Raw genomic sequence first — 19,424 nt, forward strand, 5'->3', positions numbered from 1 at the left:
TCCCCATCCCACCCCATCCCCACCCCCAGTCCCACCCCATCCCACCCCCATTCCCACCCCCATCCCCACCCCATTCCCACCCCATCCCCACCCCCATCCCCACCCCATCCCCACCCCATCCCCACCCCCATTCCCACCCCCATCCCCACCCCATTCCCACCCCCATCCCCACCCCATCCCACCCCATCCCACCCCATCCCCACCCCATCCCACCCCCATCCCACCCCCATCCCCCCCATCCCCCCCCCATCCCCACCCCATCCCACCCCCATCCCCCACCCCCATCCCACCCCATCCCACCCCATCCCCACCCCATCCCACCCCCATCCCCACCCCCATCCCCACCCCATTCCCACCCCCATCCCCACCCCCATTCCCACCCCATCCCCACCCCATCCCCACCCCATCCCCACCCCCATCCCCACCCCACCCCCATCCCCACCCCATCCCATTCCCACCCCATCCCCACCCCCATCCCCACCCCATCCCCACCCCATCCCCACCCCATCCCCACCCCCATCCCCACCCCACCCCCATCCCCACCCCATTCCCACCCCATTCCCACCCCCATCCCCACCCCACCCCATCCCCACCCCATTCCCACCCCATCCCCACCCCCATTCCCACCCCATCCCCACCCCATCCCCACCCCCATTCCCACCCCATCCCCACCCCATCCCCACCCCTATTCCTCCCCCATTCCCACCCCCATTCCCACCCCATCCCCACCCCCATTCCCACCCCATCCCCACCCCCATCCCCACCCCATCCCCACCCCATCCCCACCCCATCCCCACCCCATTCCCACCCCCATCCCCACCCCATTCCCACCCCATCCCCACCCCCATTCCCACCCCATCCCCACCCCTATTCCTCCCCCATTCCCACCCCCATTCCCACCCCCCATTCCCACCCCATCCCCACCCCCATCCCCACCCCATTCCCACCCCCATTCCCACCCCATCCCCACCCCTATTCCTCCCCCATTCCCACCCCCATTCCCACCCCATCCTCACCAACTTTCCCGGCAGCTTCCGAGAGCTTCTGGAACTGCTCCACGAGCTGCGGCTCCTGCCGGGCCAGCTCCTGCATGGCCTCCTGGAACTCGGTGGCCGCCTGCGCCGCCAGCTCGCCCTCGAAGAGCTCCTGGAAGAACCTCTCCTGCTGGGAGAACAGCGAGCCCTGGGCACGGGGTCAGCGCGGCCCCGCGGCCCCAAAACGGGCGGCAAAGGGGATTTTTTGGGGGGTCCCACCTTGGCGGAGTTGGGGGGAGAGGAGGAGCTGGGAGGGGGAGGGGGGCGGCTGTGCTCGAAGTCATCCAGGGCACCTGGAAGGGGGGAAATGGGGTGGGGGACCCCAAGAAAAGGTTGGGAAAAGGGGTTTTGGCAGCTCAGAGGAGGTTGGAGTGAGTGTACACCCCGAAACGGCCGCCTGGTAACTGCGTCGTGGGAATGTAGCCTGAAAAGTGTGCCGCAAAAATTGTATCCTAGAAATGTACCCCGAAAACTGTACCCCAAAAATTGTATCCTAAAAATGTACCCCAAAAACTGTACCCTAAAACTGTACCCTAAAAATGTACCCCAAAAACTGTACCACAAAAACTGTATCCTAGAAATGTACCCTAAAAATTGTACCCTAGAAATGTACCACAAAAACTGTACCCCAAAAAATGTACCCTAAAAACGTACCCCAAAAAATGTACCCTAGAAATGTACCCTAAAAATGTACCCTAAAAACTGTACCTCAAAAACTGTACCCCAAAAACTGTATCCTAGAAATGTACCCCAAAAACTGTACCCTAGAAATGTACCCCGAAAACTGTACCCCAAAAATTGTATCCTAGAAATGTACCCCAAAAACTGTATCCGAAAACTGTATCCTAGAAATGTACTCTGAAAACTGTACCCCAAAAACTGTACCCCAAAAACCGCCATCACTGATTGCACCCCAAAACTGTACCCTGAAAACTGTACCCTAAAAATGTACCCCAAAAACTGTACCCCAATAACCCCCATCACCGATTGTATCCCAAAACTGTACCCCCAAAACTGTACCCCGAAAACTGTACCCTAAAAATGTACCCCAAAAACTGTACCCCAATAACCGCCATCACTGATTGTATCCCAAAAACTGTACCCCAAAAACTGTACCCCAACACTGTACCCCAATAACTGTACTCCAATAACTGTACTCCAATAACTGTACCCCAATAACTGCACCCCAAAGACTGCACCCCAATAACCCCCACCGCTGATTGTACCCCAAAACTGCACCCCAAAACTGCACCCCAATATCCCCAACCCCGATAACTGCACCCCAAAACTGCACCCCAATATCCCCAACCCAATAACTGCACCCCAATATCCCCCATCCCAATTGCACCCCAGTAACTGCACCCCAAGAAGCCCCAAATCCCACAGCACCCCCTAATCTCCAACCCCACCACACCCCACAAACTGCACCCTAATAAACCCCGGCCCTACTGCACCCCAAACTTATCCCCTCCAGCCTCACTGCACCCCAATAATCCCCAGCCCTATTGCACTCTAATAACTGCACCCCAATAATCCCCAGCCCTATTGCACCCCATAACTGCACCCCAATAATCCCCAGCCCCACTGCGGCCCCGTAACTGCACCCCAATAATCCCCAGCCCTATTGCAGCCCCGTAACTGCACCCCAATAATCCCCAGCCCTATTGCAGCCCATAACTGCACCCCAATAATCCCCAGCCCTATTGCACCCCATAACTGCACCCCAATAATCCCCAGCCCTATTGCAGCCCATAACTGCACCCCAATAATCCCCAGCCCTATTGCAACCCCGTAACTGCACCCCAATAATCGCCAGCCCTATTGCACTCTAATAACTGCACCCCAATAATCCCCAGCCCTATTGCAACCCCGTAACTGCACCCCAATAATCCCCAGCCCTATTGCACCCCATAACTGCACCCCAATAATCCCCAGCCCCACTGTGGCCCCGTAACTGCACCCCAATAATCCCCAGCCCTATTGCACCCCATAACTGCACCCCAATAATCCCCAGCCCTATTGCAACCCCGTAACTGCACCCCAATAATCTCCAGCCCTATTGCACCCCATAACTGCACCCCAATAATCCCCAGCCCTATTGCAGCCCCGTAACTGCACCCCAATAACCTCCACCCCTAATTTCACCCCAAAACTGCACCCCAATAACCCAAATCCCACTGCACCCCAAGAGCCCCCACCCCCAATTGCACCTCAAGAACTGCACCCCAAAACCTTCACCCCCCTCACATCCCCCTGTACCCCAATAATCCCCAGACCCCCCCATACTCCAGTGACCCCCCCCAGTTCCCCCAGACCCCAAAAACCCCTCCAGCCCTTGCCTTACCCCAGTAACCCCCGGAACCCCCCGTACCCCAATAACCCCCGAGCCCCCCCTGTACCCCAATAACCCCCGAGCCCCCCTGTACCCCAATAACCCCCGGAACCCCCCGTACCCCAATAACCCCCGAGCCCCCCCTGTACCCCAGTAACCCCCGAGCCCTCCTGTACCCCAATAACCCCCGAGCCCCCCGTACCCCAATAACCCCCGAGCCCCCCGTACCCCAGTAACCCCCGAGCCCCCCCTGTACCCCAGTAACCCCCGAGCCCTCCTGTACCCCAATAACCCCCGGAACCCCCCGTACCCCAATAACCCCCGACCCCCTCTGTACCCCAATAACCCCCGAGCCCCCCTGTACCCCAATAACCCCCGGAACCCCCCGTACCCCAATAACCCCCGAGCCCCCCGTACCCCAGTAACCCCCGAGCCCCCCGCACCCCAATAACCCCCGGAACCCCCCCTGTACCCCAATAACCCCCGAGCCCCCCGTACCCCAGTAACCCCCGAGCCCCTCCGTACCCCAATAACCCCCAGAACCCCCTGTACCCCAATAACCCCCGAGCCCCCCGTACCCCAGTAACCCCCCCCAGCCTCTCCTGATCTCCCCACCCCCACTGCCCCTCCCAATCCCTCCTCACCCTAAAAACCCCCAGCCCCTCCCGACCCCTGTCCCCGAGACCCCCGACCCCACTGCACCCAACAAACCCCAAAACCTCCCAAAATCCCCAACAACCCCCGGCCTCTCCCGACCCCCCCCCTCACCCCAGGGTCCCCCCTGACCCCACTGCACCCAACAAACCCCAAAACCCCCACGAACCCCCGGCCCCTCCCGACCCTCCCCTCACCCCAAGGCCCCTCCGTGCCCCCCTCACCCCAAAGACCCCCGGTCCCCCCTCACTCTCCAGCAGCTCCTCCAGCTCCGGGTCGTGCCCCGGGCCCGGGCCCGGCTCCGCCGCCATCTTGGCCCGCTCCGCCCTCCGCCGCCAGGGGGCGCTGCCGCGGGGACGCGCCCCTTTCCCGCCCACAGGGGAGGAGACGGCCCGGCCCCCTGCAAAACCCGGAACCGGATCAGGAACGAGAGCGGGGACGGGAACGGGAACGGGGACGGGAATAGGGACCGGAAATGGGGATCGGGAATAGGGACCGGGAATGGGGACCGGGAATAGGGATCGGGAATAGGGACCGGGAATGGGGACCGGGAATAGGGATCGGGAATGGGGACCGGGAATGGGGACTGGGAATGGGGATCGGGAATAGGGACTGGGAATGGGGATCGGGAATAGGGACCGGGAATGGGGATCGGGAATAGGGATCGGGAATAGGGACTGGGAATAGGGATCGGGAATAGGGATCGGGAATGGGGATCGGGAATGGGGACCGGGAATAGGGATCGGGAATAGGGATCGGGAAGGGGGACTGGGAATAGGGATCGGGAATAGGGATGGAGAATAGGGACCGAGAATAAGGACCGGGAATGGGGACCAGGAATAGGGATCGGGAATAGGGATCGGGAATGGGGATCGGGAATGGGGATCGGGAATGGGGCCTGGGAATAGGGACTGGGAATAGGGATCGGGAATAGGGACCGGGAATGGGATCGGGAATGGGGATCGGGAATAGGGATCGGGAACAAGGACTGGGAATAGGGGCCGGGAATGGGGATCAGGAATGGGGATCGGGAATGGGGCCTGGGGATAGGGATCGGGAATAGGGACCGGGAATGGGATCGGGAATGGGGATCGGGAATAGGGACCGGGAATAGGGACCGGAAATAGGGACCGAGAATGGGGATCGGGAATGGGGATCGGGAATAGGGATCGGGAAGGGGGACTGGGAATGGGGATCAGGAATAGGGATGGAGAATAGGGACCGAGAATAAGGACCGGGAATGGGGACCAGGAATAGGGATCGGGAATGGGGATCGGGAATGGGGACCGGGAATAGGGACTGGGAATAGGGACTGGGAATAGGGATTGGGAATGGGGATCGGGAATGGGGATCGGGAATGGGGACCGGGAATGGGGATCGGGAATAGGGGCCCAGGAATAGGGACCGGAAATAGGGATCGGGAATGGGGATCGGGAATGGGGATCGGGAATGGGGATCAGGAATAGGGGCCGGGAATAGGGGCCGGGAATAGGGATCGGGAATGGGGATCGGGAATAGGGGCCGGGAATAGGGATCGGGAATGGGGATCGGGAATGGGGATCGGGAATAGGGACTGGGAATAGGGGCCGGGAATAGGGGCCGGGAATGGGGATCGGGAATAGGGGCCGGGAATAGGGACCGGGAATGGGGATCGGGAATGGGGATCAGGAATAGGGACCGGGAATAGGGACCGGGAATGGGGATCGGGAATGGGGATCGGGAATGGGGATCAGGAATAGGGGTCGGGAATAGGGATCGGGAACAAGGACTGGGAATAGGGCCCGGGAATGGGGATCGGGAATGGGGATTGGGAATGGGGACCAGGAATAGGGATCGGGAATAGGGATCGGGAATAGGGATCGGGAAGGGGGACTGGGAATGGGGATCAGGAATAGGGATGGAGAATAGGGACCGAGAATAAGGACCGGGAATGGGGACCAGGAATAGGGATCGGGAATGGGGATCGGGAATGGGGATCGGGAATAGGGACTGGGAATAGGGACTGGGAATAGGGATTGGGAATGGGGACCGGGAATGGGGATCGGGAATGGGGATCGGGAATAGGGGCCCAGGAATAGGGACCGGAAATAGGGATCGGGAATGGGGATCAGGAATAGGGGCCGGGAATAGGGGCCGGGAATAGGGATCGGGAATGGGGATCGGGAATAGGGACCGGGAATAGGGGCCGGGAATAGGGACCGGGAATGGGGATCGGGAATGGGGATCAGGAATAGGGGTCGGGAATAGGGATCGGGAACAAGGACTGGGAATAGGGCCGGAATGGGGATCGGGAATGGGGATCGGGAATAGGGATCGGGAATAGGGATCGGGAATGGGGATCGGGAATAGGGATCGGGAATGGGGACTGGGAATAGGGGCCAGGAATAGGGATCGGGAATGGGGATCAGGAATAGGGGTCGGGAATAGGGATCGGGAATGGGGATCGGGAATGGGGATCGGGAATAGGGGTCGGGAATAGGGACCGGGAATGGGGACCGCGAATAAGGACCGGGAATGGGGACCGGGAATAGGGATCGGGAATAGGGATCGGGAATGGGGATCGGGAATAGGGGCCGGGAATGGGGATCGGGAATGGGGACCCGGGAATAGGGATCGGGAATGGGGATCGGAATAGGGACCGGGAATGGGGACCAGGAATAGGGACTGGGAATGGGGATCGGGAATAGGGATCGGGAACAAGGACTGGGAATAGGGATCGGGAATGGGGATCGGGAATAGGGATCGGGAATAGGGATCGGGAATAGGGATGGAGAATAGGGACTGGGAATAGGGGCCAGGAATGGGGATCGGGAATAGGGGTCGGGAATAGGCATCGGGAATGGGGATCGGGAATGGGGATCGGGAATGGGGACCGGGAATAGGGATTGGGAATAGGGATTGGGAATGGGGACTGGGAATAGGGGCCGGGAATAGGGATCGGGAATGGGGATCGGGAATAAGGACCGGGAATAGGGATCGGGAATGGGGATCGGGAATGGGGATCGGGAATGGGGACCGGGAATAGGGATTGGGAATAGGGATTGGGAATGGGGACTGGGAATAGGGGCCGGGAATAGGGATCGGGAATGGGGATCGGGAATGGGGATCGGGAATAAGGACCGGGAATAGGGATCGGGAATGGGGATCGGGAATAGGGGCCGGGAATAGGGATCGGGAATGGGGATCGGGAATGGGGATCGGGAATAGGGGCTGGGAATGGGGACCGGGAATAAGGACTGGGAATAGGGATCGGGAATGGGGACTGGGAATGGGGATCGGGAATAGGGACCGGGAATGGGGACCGGGAATGGGGACTGGGAATGGGGATCGAGAATAGGGACCGGGAATGGGGATCGGGAATGGGGATGGAGAATAGGGATCGGGAATGGGGATCGGGAATAGGGACCGGGAATAGGGACCGGGAATAGGGATCGGGAATAGGGATTGGGAACAAGGACTGGGAATAGGGGCCGGGAATGGGGATCGGGAATGGGGACCGGGAATGGGGATCGGGAATAGGGACCGGGAATGGGGATCGGGAATGGGGATGGAGAATAGGGATCGGGAATGGGGATCGGGAATAGGGACCGGGAATAGGGACCGGGAATAGGGATCGGGAATAGGGATTGGGAACAAGGACTGGAAATAGGGGCCGGGAATGGGGATCGGGAATGGGGACCGGGAATAGGGACCGGAAATCGGGACCGGGAATAGGGATCGGGAATAGGGACTGGGAATAGGGATCAGGAATAGGGATGGAGAATAGGGACCGAGAATAAGGACCGGGAATGGGGACCAGGAATAGGAATCGGGAGTAGGGGCCGGGAATAGGGATCGGGAATAGGGATCGGGAATAGGGACCGGGAATAGGGACCGGGAATGGGGATCGGGAATAGGGACCGGGAATAGGGACCGGAAATAGGGACCAGGAATGGGGATCGGGAATGGGGACCAGGAATAGGGATCGGGAATGGGGATCGGGAATGGGGACCAGGAATAGGGATCGGGAATGGGGATCGGGAATGGGGATCGGGAATAGGGACCGGAAATAGGGATCGGGAATGGGGACCGGGAATGGGGATGGAGAATAGGGACCGAGAATAAGGACCGGGAATGGGGACCAGGAATAGGGATCGGGAATAGGGATCGGGAATGGGGATTGGGAATAGGGGCCGGGAATGGGGACCGGGAATAGGGACCGGAAATAGGGATCGGGAATGGGGATCGGGAATAGGGATCGGGAAGGGGGACTGGGAATGGGGATTGGGAATAGGGATGGAGAATAGGGACCGAGAATAAGGACCGGGAATGGGGACCAGGAATAGGGATCGGGAGTGGGGATCGGGAATGGGGATCGGGAATGGGGACCGGAAATAGGGATCGGGAATGGGGATCGGGAATAGGGGCCGGGAATAGGGATCGGGAATAGGGGCCGGGAATGGGGACTGGGAATGGGGATCGGGAATAGGGGCCGGGAATGGGGACCGGGAATAAGGACTGGGAATAGGGATCGGGAATGGGGACTGGGAATAAGGACTGGGAATAGGGGCCGGGAATAGGGACTGGGAATGGGGATCGGGAATAGGGACCGGGAACAAGGACCAGGAATAGGGATCGGGAATAGGGACCGGGAATGGGGATCGGGAATAGGGATGGAGAATAGGGACTGGGAATAGGGGCCAGGAATGGGGATCGGGAATGGGGATCGGGAATAGGGATCGGGAATGGGGATCGGGAATGGGGACCGGGAATAGGGATCGGGAATGGGGATCGGGAATAGGGACCGGGAATAGGGATTGGGAATAGGGACCAGGAATGGGATCGGGAATGGGGATCGGGAATGGGGACCGGGAATAGGGACCGGAAATAGGGACCGAGAATGGGGATCGGGAATGGGGATCGGGAATAGGGATGGAAAATAGGGACCGAGAATAAGGACCGGGAATGGGGACCAGGAATAGGGATCGGGAATGGGGATCGGGAATGGGGATCGGGAATAGGGGCCGGGAATGGGGATCGGGAATAGAGACCGGGAATAGGGACCGGGAATAGGGATCGGGAATAGGGACTGGGAATAGGGATCGGGAATAGGGGTCGGGAATAGGGATCGGGAATGGGGATCGGGAATGGGGACTGGGAATAGGGATCGGGAATGGGGATCAGGAATAGGGGTCGGGAATGGGGATCAGGAATAGGGACCGGGAATGGGATCGGGAATGGGGATCGGGAATGGGGATCGGGAATAGGGATCGGGAATAAGGACTGGGAATGGGGATCGGGAATAGGGATCGGGAATAGGGACTGGGAATAGGGATCAGGAATAGGGATGGAGAATAGGGACCGAGAATAAGGACCGGGAATGGGGACCAGGAATAGGGATCGGGAGTAGGGGCCGGGAATAGGGATCGGGAATAGGGACCGGGAATAGGGACTGGGAATAGGGATCGGGAATAGGGATCGGGAATGGGGATCGGGAATAGGGATCGGGAATGGGGATCGGGAATAGGGACCGGGAATAGGAACCGGAAATAGGGGCCGGGAATGGGGATCGGGAATGGGGATCGGGAATAGGGATCAGGAAGGGGGACTGGGAATGGGGATCGGGAATAAGGATGGAGAATAGGGACCGAGAATAAGGACCGGGAATGGGGACCAGGAATAGGGATCGGGAATAGGGATCGGGAATGGGGATCGGGAATGGGGATCGGGAATAGGGACTGGGAATAGGGATCGGGAATAGGGATCGGGAATGGGGACTGAGAATCGGGGCCAGGAATAGGGATCGGGAATGGGGATCGGGAATAGGGATCGGGAATGGGGATCGGGAATGGGGATCAGGAATAGGGACCGGGAATAGGGATCGGGAATGGGGACCGGGAATGGGGATGGAGAATAGGGATGGAGAATCGGGACCGAGAATAAGGACTGGGAATGGGGACCAGGAATAGGGATCGGGAATGGGGATCGGGAATGGGGATCGGGAATAGGGGCCGGGAATGGGGATCGGGAATGGGGATCGGGAATGGGGATCGGGAATAGGGACTGGGAATAGGGATCGGGAATGGGGATCAGGAATGGGGATCGGGAATGGGGACCGGGAATAGGGATCGGGAGTAGGGATTGGGAACAAGGACTGGGAATAGGGCCTGGGAATAGGGACCGGGAATGGGATCGGGAATGGGGATCGGGAATGGGGACCGGGAATAGGGACCGGAAATAGGGACCAGGAATGGGGATCGGGAATGGGGACCGGAAATAGGGACCAGGAATGGGGATCGGGAATGGGGATCGGGAATGGGGATCGGGAATAAGGACTGGGAATGGGGATCGGGAATAGGGACTGGGAATAGGGATCAGGAATAGGGATGGAGAATAGGGACCGAGAATAAGGACCGGGAATGGGGACCAGGAATAGGGATCGGGAGTAGGGGCCGGGAATGGGGACCGGGAATAGGGACCGGGAATAGGGACTGGGAATGGGGATCGGGAATGGGGATCGGGAATAGGGATCGGGAATAGGGACTGGGAATGGGGATCGGGAATAGGGACTGGGAATAGGGATCGGGAATAGGGATCGGGAATGGGGACTGGGAATAGGGGCCAGGAATAGGGATCGGGAATGGGGATCAGGAATAGGGGTCGGGAATAGGGATCGGGAATGGGGATCGGGAATGGGGACCGGGAATAGGGATCGGGAATAGGGATTGGGAACAAGGACTGGGAATAGGGCCTGGGAATAGGGACCGGGAATAGGGATCGGGAATAGGGACCGGGAATGGGATCGGGAATGGGGATCGGGAATGGGGACCGGGAATGGGGATCGGGAATAGGGATCGGGAATAAGGACTGGGAATAGGGATCAGGAATAGGGATGGAGAATAGGGACCGAGAATAAGGACCGGGAATGGGGACCAGGAATAGGGATCGGGAATAGGGATCGGGAATGGGGATCGGGAATAGGGATCGGGAATAGGGATCGGGAATGGGGACTGGGAATAGGGATCGGGAATAGGGACTGGGAATAGGGATCGGGAATGGGGACTGGGAATAGGGGCCAGGAATAGGGATCGGGAATGGGGATCGGGAATAGGGATCGGGAATAGGGATCGGGAACAAGGACGGGGAATAGGGCCCGGGAATGGGGATCGGGAATGGGGATCGGGAATAGGGACCGGAAATAGGGATCGGGAATGGGGATCGGGAATGGGGATCGGGAATAGGGACCGGGAATGGGGACCGGGAATAAGGACTGGGAATGGGGATCGGGAATGGGGATCGGGAATAGGGATCGGGAATAGGGACCGGGAATAGGGATCGGGAATAGGGATGGAGAATAGGGACTGGGAATAGGGGCCAGGAATGGGGATCGGGAATGGGGATCGGGAATAGGGGTCGGGAATAGGGATCGGGAATAGGGATTGCAAACAAGGACTGGGAATAGGGGCCGGGAATGGGGATCGGGAATGGGGATCGGGAATAGGGATTGGGAACAAGGACTGGGAATAGGGCCTGGGAATAGGGACCGGGAATAGGGATCGGGAATAGGGACCGGGAATGGGATCGGGAATGGGGATCGGGAATGGGGACCGGGAATAGGGACCGGAAATAGGGGCCGGGAATGGGATCGGGAATGGGGATGGAGAATAGGGACCGAGAATAAGGACCGGGAATGGGGACCAGGAATAGGGATCGGGAGTAGGGGCCGGGAATAGGGATCGGGAATGGGGATCGGGAATAGGCGCCGGGAATAGGGGCCGGGAATAGGGACTGGGAATGGGGATCGGGAATAGGGACTGGGAATAGGGATCAGGAATAGGGATGGAGAATAGGGACCGAGAATAAGGACCGGGAATGGGGACCAGGAATAGGGATCGGGAATGGGGATCGGGAATGGGGATCGGGAATGGGGATCGGGAATAGGGACTGGGAATAGGGCCTGGGAATAGGGCCTGGGAATGGGGATCGGGAATAGGGACTGGGAATAGGGCCTGGGAATGGGGATCGGGAATAAGGCCTGGGAATAGGGACCGGGAATAGGGATCGGGAATGGGGACCGGGAACAAGGACCAGGAATAGGGATCGGGAGTAGGGACCGGGAATGGGGACCGGAAATAGGGATCGGGAGTAGGGACCGGGAATGGGGACCGGGAATAGGGATCGGGAGTAGGGACCGGGAATAGGTCCCTATTTAAAGAGCTGGCGCGATTTAAATATTTAAATATGCAAATTAAGAGAAGCGTCATTGGTCTAAAAATCTCTCCATCGACTCAGGTTCACCGCGCTGCGCAGCGTGAGCGGCAAAGGGACCGGGAGCAGCGCCGGGGGCCTCGCCATGGACCGGCAACAGTGACCGGGAGCCCCGGCACAGGTTTTGGGGTCCCTGGTCCCTGAGGTCCCAGATTTTGGGGTCCCTGATCCCTGAGGTCCCAGATTTTGGAGCACCCCGGGGAGGGGGGCCTGGGCTGGGATTAGGGCGGGGAGGGCTCAGTCAGGGGCAAAACAGACTCGATTTGGGGGGAATTCATTGAATTTATTGTGCATCAAACTGAAAAAGGAGAAGGAAAACCAACCCTAAAACTCCCTCTCCACATCCTGGGGCTCCTCCAGGGCTGCGGGGGGGGGGGGGACGGGGGCTCTGCTCCCCGGGGACCCCCTCGTGTCCCCCCCGCCAGGCCCCAGCAGCCCCCGCCAGCTCCCAGTGGCCACTTTGGGGCACTCTGGGGTGGTTTCCAGGCGGATTCTCCCCGATTTGTGGGGCTCAGAGGGACAGAGGGGCGGTGGCCACGGATGGGGGACAGGGCCAGCTGCTGACAGCTCCTGGTGGCCACGGGTGGGGGAACCGGACCAGCTGCTGGCAGCTCCCGGTGGCCACGGGCAGGGTGGGCACCCACGGGGCGAGGTGACACACGTGTGTGGGTGCCCCCAGTGTCCCCAGTGCCCCCCAGTGTCACGGCACATTCTCGTAGATGCCACCGCGCTCCCGCAGTCGCCAATGGGGTCCCCGCAGCTCAGTGTTGGTCACTTGGGGGTCCCGGGGGGGGCGGGCTGGGGGTCCCCTGAGAGAGAGAGAGAGCGGTTGGGGGGAGCCGGGTGGGGGGTGACAGCAGCGGGTGACGGGTCCGGGTCCCCGTGCCCCCCGTGCCCCCCGTGCCCCCCGTGCCGCCTGTGCCGCCCGTGCCCCCCGTGCCCCTCGTGCCCCCCTCCCCACTCACCCTTCAGCCGCTCGCTGCGCGCGATGTTGGCGTAAAGCGCCTCGGCCCGGGGAGCCCTGCGGGGACCGGGGGGCGCTGCTGGAGTGGGGGGTTCTGGGGCTTGTGGGGTAAAAGGGGGGGCAGGACTGGAGCCCCCCACTCACCTTTCCTGGGGCTTCCTGCAGGCTGCGAAGGAAAAAGGAGGGGGGGGTTGTGGGGTGCCCAGGGCTACTGAAAGCCTGTGGGAGCCCCCGGCCCCCCTCCCCCCCCTCTCCCCCCCCCAGAACTGCTGAGCCCCCAGCGGACCCTCAGTTCCTCCCAGGACCCCCGAGCCTCCCTGAAGCCCCCCAGAAGCCTGGAATCACCCTGGTGTTCCGGAACCCCTGAGCCCCCAGAGCCCCAAGGCCGGGAGGGAGGGGGACCCCCCCAAACTGCACCAAAACCCCTGAAAGTACCCCCAACATCCCAACGCCACCCCAACGCCCCCAGGACCCTGAGCTGGGGTCAGAGGGTGCTCATCCACCCCCAAGTCAGTCTGGGTGGCGTTTGGTGGGGGCAGGGTGGGAACATTGTGGGGTATGGGGGGGACACGGTGTTGACAGAATTTGGAGTCTTGGGGACGTGGTGGGGAGCCAAGGAGGAATGTCCTGGGAATTGGAGATGCTGAGGAGGGGGAGTCACATCGGATGGGGGTCCAGGGGAATGGTGGGGGTTCTCAGGGTTTGGGGTGGCAGGGAGAGGAGGGTTGCAGGGGCGGGAGTTACCAGGATGGGAGTCCTTGGGAATGGAGATTCTGGGGAATGGCTGTCCCGGGCTGGGCGTCCCAGGGAGGGGGGACATAAGGAATGGGGGTCCCATGGTCGGGGTTCTCAGAGGAATGGGGGTCCCAGGGATGGGCAGTGGCTGGGTTGGCGCGTGGATCGCAGCTCCTTCCCTGGGTGCCTCCGATTTTGGGGTGACTCAGGGTGCAGCGCTGCCCCCATGGGGTGCTCGCGGATTGGGGGAGGGGCCCGGGGCTTCTTCCTCTCTTCGTTTCCATTTCTTCCCTTATTCCCATCACTTTCCCATCCCCCTCCCGCCCCCTCCAATTCGTGGCTCAGCGATCCCAGGGAGCTCCCGAGCAGGGAACGGGTCCTGAGGGTCCCCCCCGCCCCCTGGGCTTTGACTCTGGCAGCTTTAGAGCTGCTGCAAGGTGAGAATTGTGTGGGGGAAAAGGCGTGGCTGTGGTTTGCTCAGGCCTGCGAGAAGCACAAAAGCCAAGGGGAGCCCAAGCAGTGGCTCTGCGAGCGAGGGCCTTTGATGGTTTGCAGAGCAGGGCTGGCTGGAAAGCGCCCCTGCAGGGGCAGCTGCGAGGGAAGCAGCCCGGAAATGCAGCAATGGATCATTTTGTCCCTCTGCCCAAGGCACTGAGGGCGCCCCAAAACTCAGGCAAATGCCACAAGGATCTGCTCAGCACCCTGAGCGGGACCCTCCTCCTTCCTGCCTTGCCGTGGGCTGACGCTGCCCGCATGCCCCGCACCCACCAAAGCCGCTCTCTCACTGCCCTCCACAGCCAGACAGGGAGAGAAAGTTTTTAGTAGAAGCAGGAAACTGGAGAATCCCGTTCCTAAAGCAGGACAGAGCTGAACAAAGAAACACCATTTCTCCCAGTTTCAGCAAAAAGCTGCATTTTGGGCCCGGCAGAAGTCAATCCGATCCTCCAGTGTCCCCCAGCGCCCTCAGTGTCCCAGCACGTTCCCGTAGATGTCACTGGGTGCCCGCGGTCGCCCGTGGGGTCCCGGCAGCTCCGCGTAGGTCACTTGGGTATCCTGGGGTGGAGCGGTGCGGGTGGGCCCTGCAGGAGACCCTGGCTGTGGCACCTGTGTGACACCCGCCGTGGGTGACGTGTCCCTGTGTGTGTCCCACCCCGGACTCACCCTGCGTCTGCTTCATCATCGTTACATGGGTGTACAGCACCTCCCCCTCCTCCGGGGGTGCCGGGGGCTCCGGGACAGCCCTGCAGGGATGGGGGATGTGTGAGAGGGGATGGGAGGTCCTGGGGGCTGGGGTAAAAGGGGGGTCATGGCTGGAGCCCCCACTCACCTTTCCTGGTGCTTCCTGGAGGCTGCAAAGGAAAAGGGTGGGGGTGACTGTGGGGTGCCCAAGGCCCTGACCACCCTCGGGAATCCTGAACCCCCACAGGGCTCTCAATTCCCCCCAGGACACCCCCAGCATTCCTGGAGCCCCCCAGAAGCCCTGACCCACACCAGTGCCCCTCGTCCTGATGCCCCCAGAGCCCCAAGGCTGGCAGGGATGGGCACCCTCCAAACGGCCCCAGCATTCCTGAAAGAACCCCCAGCACCCCTGTAAGACCCTCCAACACCAACCCTAATCCTTGAGGACCTTGAGCAAAGGTCACTGGGGGCTCAGCACTGCCCAAGTCAGGGGCTGTGGGTGCTGCCCCATCACCCCCACATTCTCGGTGGCCTCCCAGCTCCCCAGGGCCACCGTCGGCCCCATTGTCACCCACCCAGGCGCTGCCACCGGTGCCAGCCCACAATGACACCCACGAGCAGGACCAGGAACAGGAGAGACCCGGTAACCCCTGCAGCCACTGCTGGGGACAGAGGGGGACACATCAGGGTCAGCTGTCACTGCAGGGGTGCTGCAATCCCAATGACCCCGAGTGACCCCACCTGTGTCCCAGTGTGCCCGCGGTGTCACCGTCAGTGCCAGCTCGGGGCTGAGCGCCCGGAACACGCGGTGCCCGTCCTGTCCCAGCTGGTTGGTGGCCACGCACTGGTAGGTGCCGGAATGTCCCACATGGACGTCCCCGAGCTCCAGGAGGGGACCCCGAGCCACCTCGCTGCCATTGCGCAGCCAGGTGAAGGTGACAGGGGCTGAGCCCACCTGCACCGAGCAGCGCAGGGTCACGGGGTCACCTGCGCGCACCGGCTGTGCCAGGGCACCGGGGCTGATGGTGGCATTGGCCACGGGCACTGTGGGAACACAGACGGGGCTGAGGCCGAGGGGAGGGGCTGGTACCGGGAGAGGGGCAAAGGGACACGGGGGTGAGAGTGGGATGGGGGAGATGTCGCGGATTGGACACGCCATGGAGGGGTGAGGGGGCACCGGGAATGGTGTCTGGAAAGGATGGGGGTTCCCAGATAGGGGAGCCGGGGAGGGTTTCAGACAGCACTGGGAGACCCGTGGGGGCTGTCGGGGCTCCCCGCGCCCATCCCCGCACTCACTGCGCACCGTGACGCGGAGCCGGGCGCTGCTCTTCCGCACGGCCCCCGCTCGGAGCGCACCTGGCAGCTGTAATTCCCCGAGTGGGAGACCCCCACGGCGGGCAGCAGGAGCTGCGGGGACCCCTGCGGGCCCCCCACCAACCGCCCGTCCCGGTAGAAGAGGTGCAGGAGGGGGGCTCGGGGCCGCAGGGGGCTGGGGGTGCTGAGGCAGCTGAGATTCAGGGGGGACCCCTTGGTGGGCTCGGGGGGACCCTCCAGCACCAACAGCAAGTTGAGGTCTGGGAAGGAGGTGGGGCGGGGGGAGCGTGACCCTGAGCCTGCTGTGAAGGGGCTGTGGGGTGCTGAGGTGTGGCGGTGTCGGGGTGTCAGGGTGGCGGCTGTGGGGTGCTCACCGTGCACTGTCACTGTCACCGGCGCCGACTCCTTCCACCCCTCGTAATACACCGAGCCCCTGCAGCGGTAGCGGCCGCTGTGGTGCAGCCGCAGAGGGGACAGGGACAGCTCGGTCCCATCGCGGAACCTCTGCAGTTGTTTCTCCTCGTGGTAGAAGGACACCGAGGTCACCGGTTTGTCCTGCCAGCCCCGGCAGCGCAGTGTCACCGTGTCCCCCTCCAGCAGCGCCCGCGCCGGCACCTGCAGCACCAGCCAGGCTGGGGGACAGGGGGGTCCGGTCACACCGCGGGGTTCCGTGGGGTCCCGATGGCACCGGGACGCCCCGACTGGGTCACAGCCAGCACACCAGGGGTCCTCAATTCCAACACGGGGCTCCGCTCGGCCTGGGATGCTCTGGGATGTCCCCATGTGCAGGGGACGGGCTCTCGTCACACCAGGGTGGTGACCCATGGAGCGGAGCCCACCCAGAGCCCTCGGGGACCCCGCGGGTGCCAGGCTGGGGACACCCAACCCCCCTCACCATTGGAGACGCTCACGGGGGGGCTCAGCCCGGTGCCGGGTCTGTGACACTGGTAGGTGCCACTCTCGGTGACAACGAATCGGTCGGGTCCCTGCAGCCGCCAGCGCTGCCCGTCCTTGTGCCAGGTGGTGGCAGCGGCGGTGCCCGAGCCCTGGCAGGTCAGTGTCACCCGGTCCCACAGCACCGGCGGCGTCCAGGGGGGCTCCACGAGGAGCTGGGTGGTCTGGGCGCCTGCGGGTGACAGGGGACACCAGCCTGCCAGGGCCAGCGCGGGATGGGGACAGCGGGGCGGGGACGTGGCATCCCCCCGAGGACTCACCAGCGAGGCCGAGGGTCTGGGCTGGAAGGGAGAAGGGACAGGGCTGGGTGGGGGTGGCACCGCGGGGACAGCGGCACCCGGGGCACAGAGTGTGGGGCTGTCCCCAAACTGTCCCTGTGCAGACACCGGTGTGGCACGGATGTCACAGGCACAGGGACACCACAATCACCCCGCAGTGATGCCGGACAAGGGAACACTGTAGACCTCCCTGAAATGGGGACACTACGGCCACCCCGTGATGGCGCAGGTCACCCCCACCCACCCCACAGCACCTGTCCCCACGGCCACATCCCCACGGCCCTCTGCCCATGATCCCATCCCAATGGCACCTGGCCCCGTGGCCCATCCTGATGGTGCTTGTCCCTTGTCCCTGTCCCTGCATCCCTGTGCCCCTGGCCCTGTCCCCACAGCTACCCCAGCCCCAAGGTTCCTTTTGCTACATCCCACTCCCTCCATTCCTGTCCCCCTGTTCCTGTCCCCACAGCCACCCCACGACTCCGGTCACATTTAAGGGGCCCATGCCCATGCTCGGGCTCTGCTGGCCTTGGGGACCTCAGGGCACCCCGCAGACCCCCTCTGCCCCCTCCCCACCGCTCTCTGCCTCACCAGGGCCCATCCCCGGGGCGTCAGGCCCGTGCCCGGGGCACTCACCCCACAGGAGCAGCGCCACCTTCCCGGCCATCCCGCTGTCCCCGGCCACCCGGGCTGGCTGTCACACGCTGCCGGGGCCACTTGTGCCCTGGGTGGCGGGCAGGAAGCGAGGTCACGTCTCGTCCCCACGTGTTGGTGGCCTTGGGTGGGGGCAGGGTGGGGGCAGGGTGGGGTATGGGGGGGGACATGGTGTTGACAGATTTTGGAGTCTTGGGGGCTGTAGGGAGCCAAGGAGGGGTGTCCTGGGAATTGGAGGTGCTGAGGAGGGGGAGTCACATCGGATGGGGGTCCAGGGGAATGGGGGTCGCCATGGTGGGGGTTCTCAGGGTTTGGGGTGGCAGGGAGAGGAGGGTTGCAGGGGCGGGAGTTACCAGGATGGGAGTCCTTGGGAATGGAGATGCTGGGGAATGGCTGTCCTGGGATGGGCGTCCCAGGGAGGGGGGACATAAGGAATGGGGGTCCCATGGTCGGGGTTCTCAGAGGAATGGGGGTCCCAGGGATGGGCAGTGGCTGGGTGGGCACGTGGGTCGCAGCTCCTTCCCTGGGTGCCTCCGATTTTGGGGTGACTCAGGGCCCAGCGCTGCCTGCATGGGGTGCTCGTGGATTGGGAGAGGGGCCCGGGGCTTCTTCCTCTCTTCGTTTCCATTTCTTCCCTTATTCCCATCACTTTCCCATCCCCCCCCCGCCCCCTCCAATTCGTGGCTCAGCGATCCTGGGGAGCTCCAGAGCAGGGAACGAGTCCTGAGGGTCCCCCCCGCCCCCTGGGCTTTGACTCTGGCAGCTTTAGAGCTGCTGCAAGGTGAGAATTGTGTGGGGGAAAAGGCGTGGCTGTGGTTTGCTCAGGCCTGCGAGAAGCACAAAAGCCAAGGGGAGCCCAAGCAGTGGCTCTGCGAGCGAGGGCCTTTGATGGTTTGCAGAGCAGGGCTGGCTGGAAAGCGCCCCTGCAGGGGCAGCTGCGAGGGAAGCAGCCCGGAAATGCAGCAATGGATCATTTTGTCCCTCTGCCCAAGGCACTGAGGGCGCCCCAAAACTCAGGCAAATGCCACAAGGATCTGCTCAGCACCCTGAGCGGGACCCTCCTCCTTCCCAAGCTGAGCAGG

The 19,424-nt window shown here is 62.0% G+C and overlaps 1 protein-coding gene and 1 long non-coding RNA gene across 24 annotated transcripts in view; both read right to left on the reverse strand.

Moving 5' to 3' along the window:
• The window catches only part of LOC125318084 (Fc receptor-like protein 2), a 185,965-nt gene extending 166,590 nt beyond the window's left edge, over positions 1–19,375 (reverse strand). For 3 of the 23 annotated variants that reach the window (XM_048288475.1, XM_048288474.1, XM_048288473.1), the window contains exon 1: positions 18,325–19,001. In XM_048288475.1, the coding sequence (XP_048144432.1) occupies positions 18,325–18,789 (465 nt within the window). In that variant the 5' untranslated portion in view covers positions 18,790–19,001. Of the gene's footprint in view, positions 1–12,529; positions 13,077–13,232; positions 13,398–15,293; positions 15,316–15,720; positions 15,808–15,886; positions 16,190–16,441; positions 16,720–16,833; positions 17,092–17,354; positions 17,695–18,324 lie in introns of those variants that run through there. The other 20 variants (XM_048288478.1, XM_048288482.1, XM_048288481.1 and 17 more) reach the window with 18 other exon arrangements.
• LOC125318151 lies at positions 1,015–4,352 on the reverse strand. Its single transcript, XR_007200271.1, has 3 exons — positions 4,245–4,352; positions 1,254–1,327; positions 1,015–1,182 (listed from the first exon to the last, which is right to left on the reverse strand). It is a non-coding gene; the product is annotated as an uncharacterized LOC125318151 (long non-coding RNA).
• Positions 19,376–19,424: the final 49 nt, after the last annotated feature.

The sequence above is a fragment of the Corvus hawaiiensis genome, chromosome 29 (genome assembly GCF_020740725.1).
Source record: "Corvus hawaiiensis isolate bCorHaw1 chromosome 29, bCorHaw1.pri.cur, whole genome shotgun sequence".
Classification (NCBI taxonomy): Eukaryota; Metazoa; Chordata; class Aves; order Passeriformes; family Corvidae; genus Corvus; species Corvus hawaiiensis.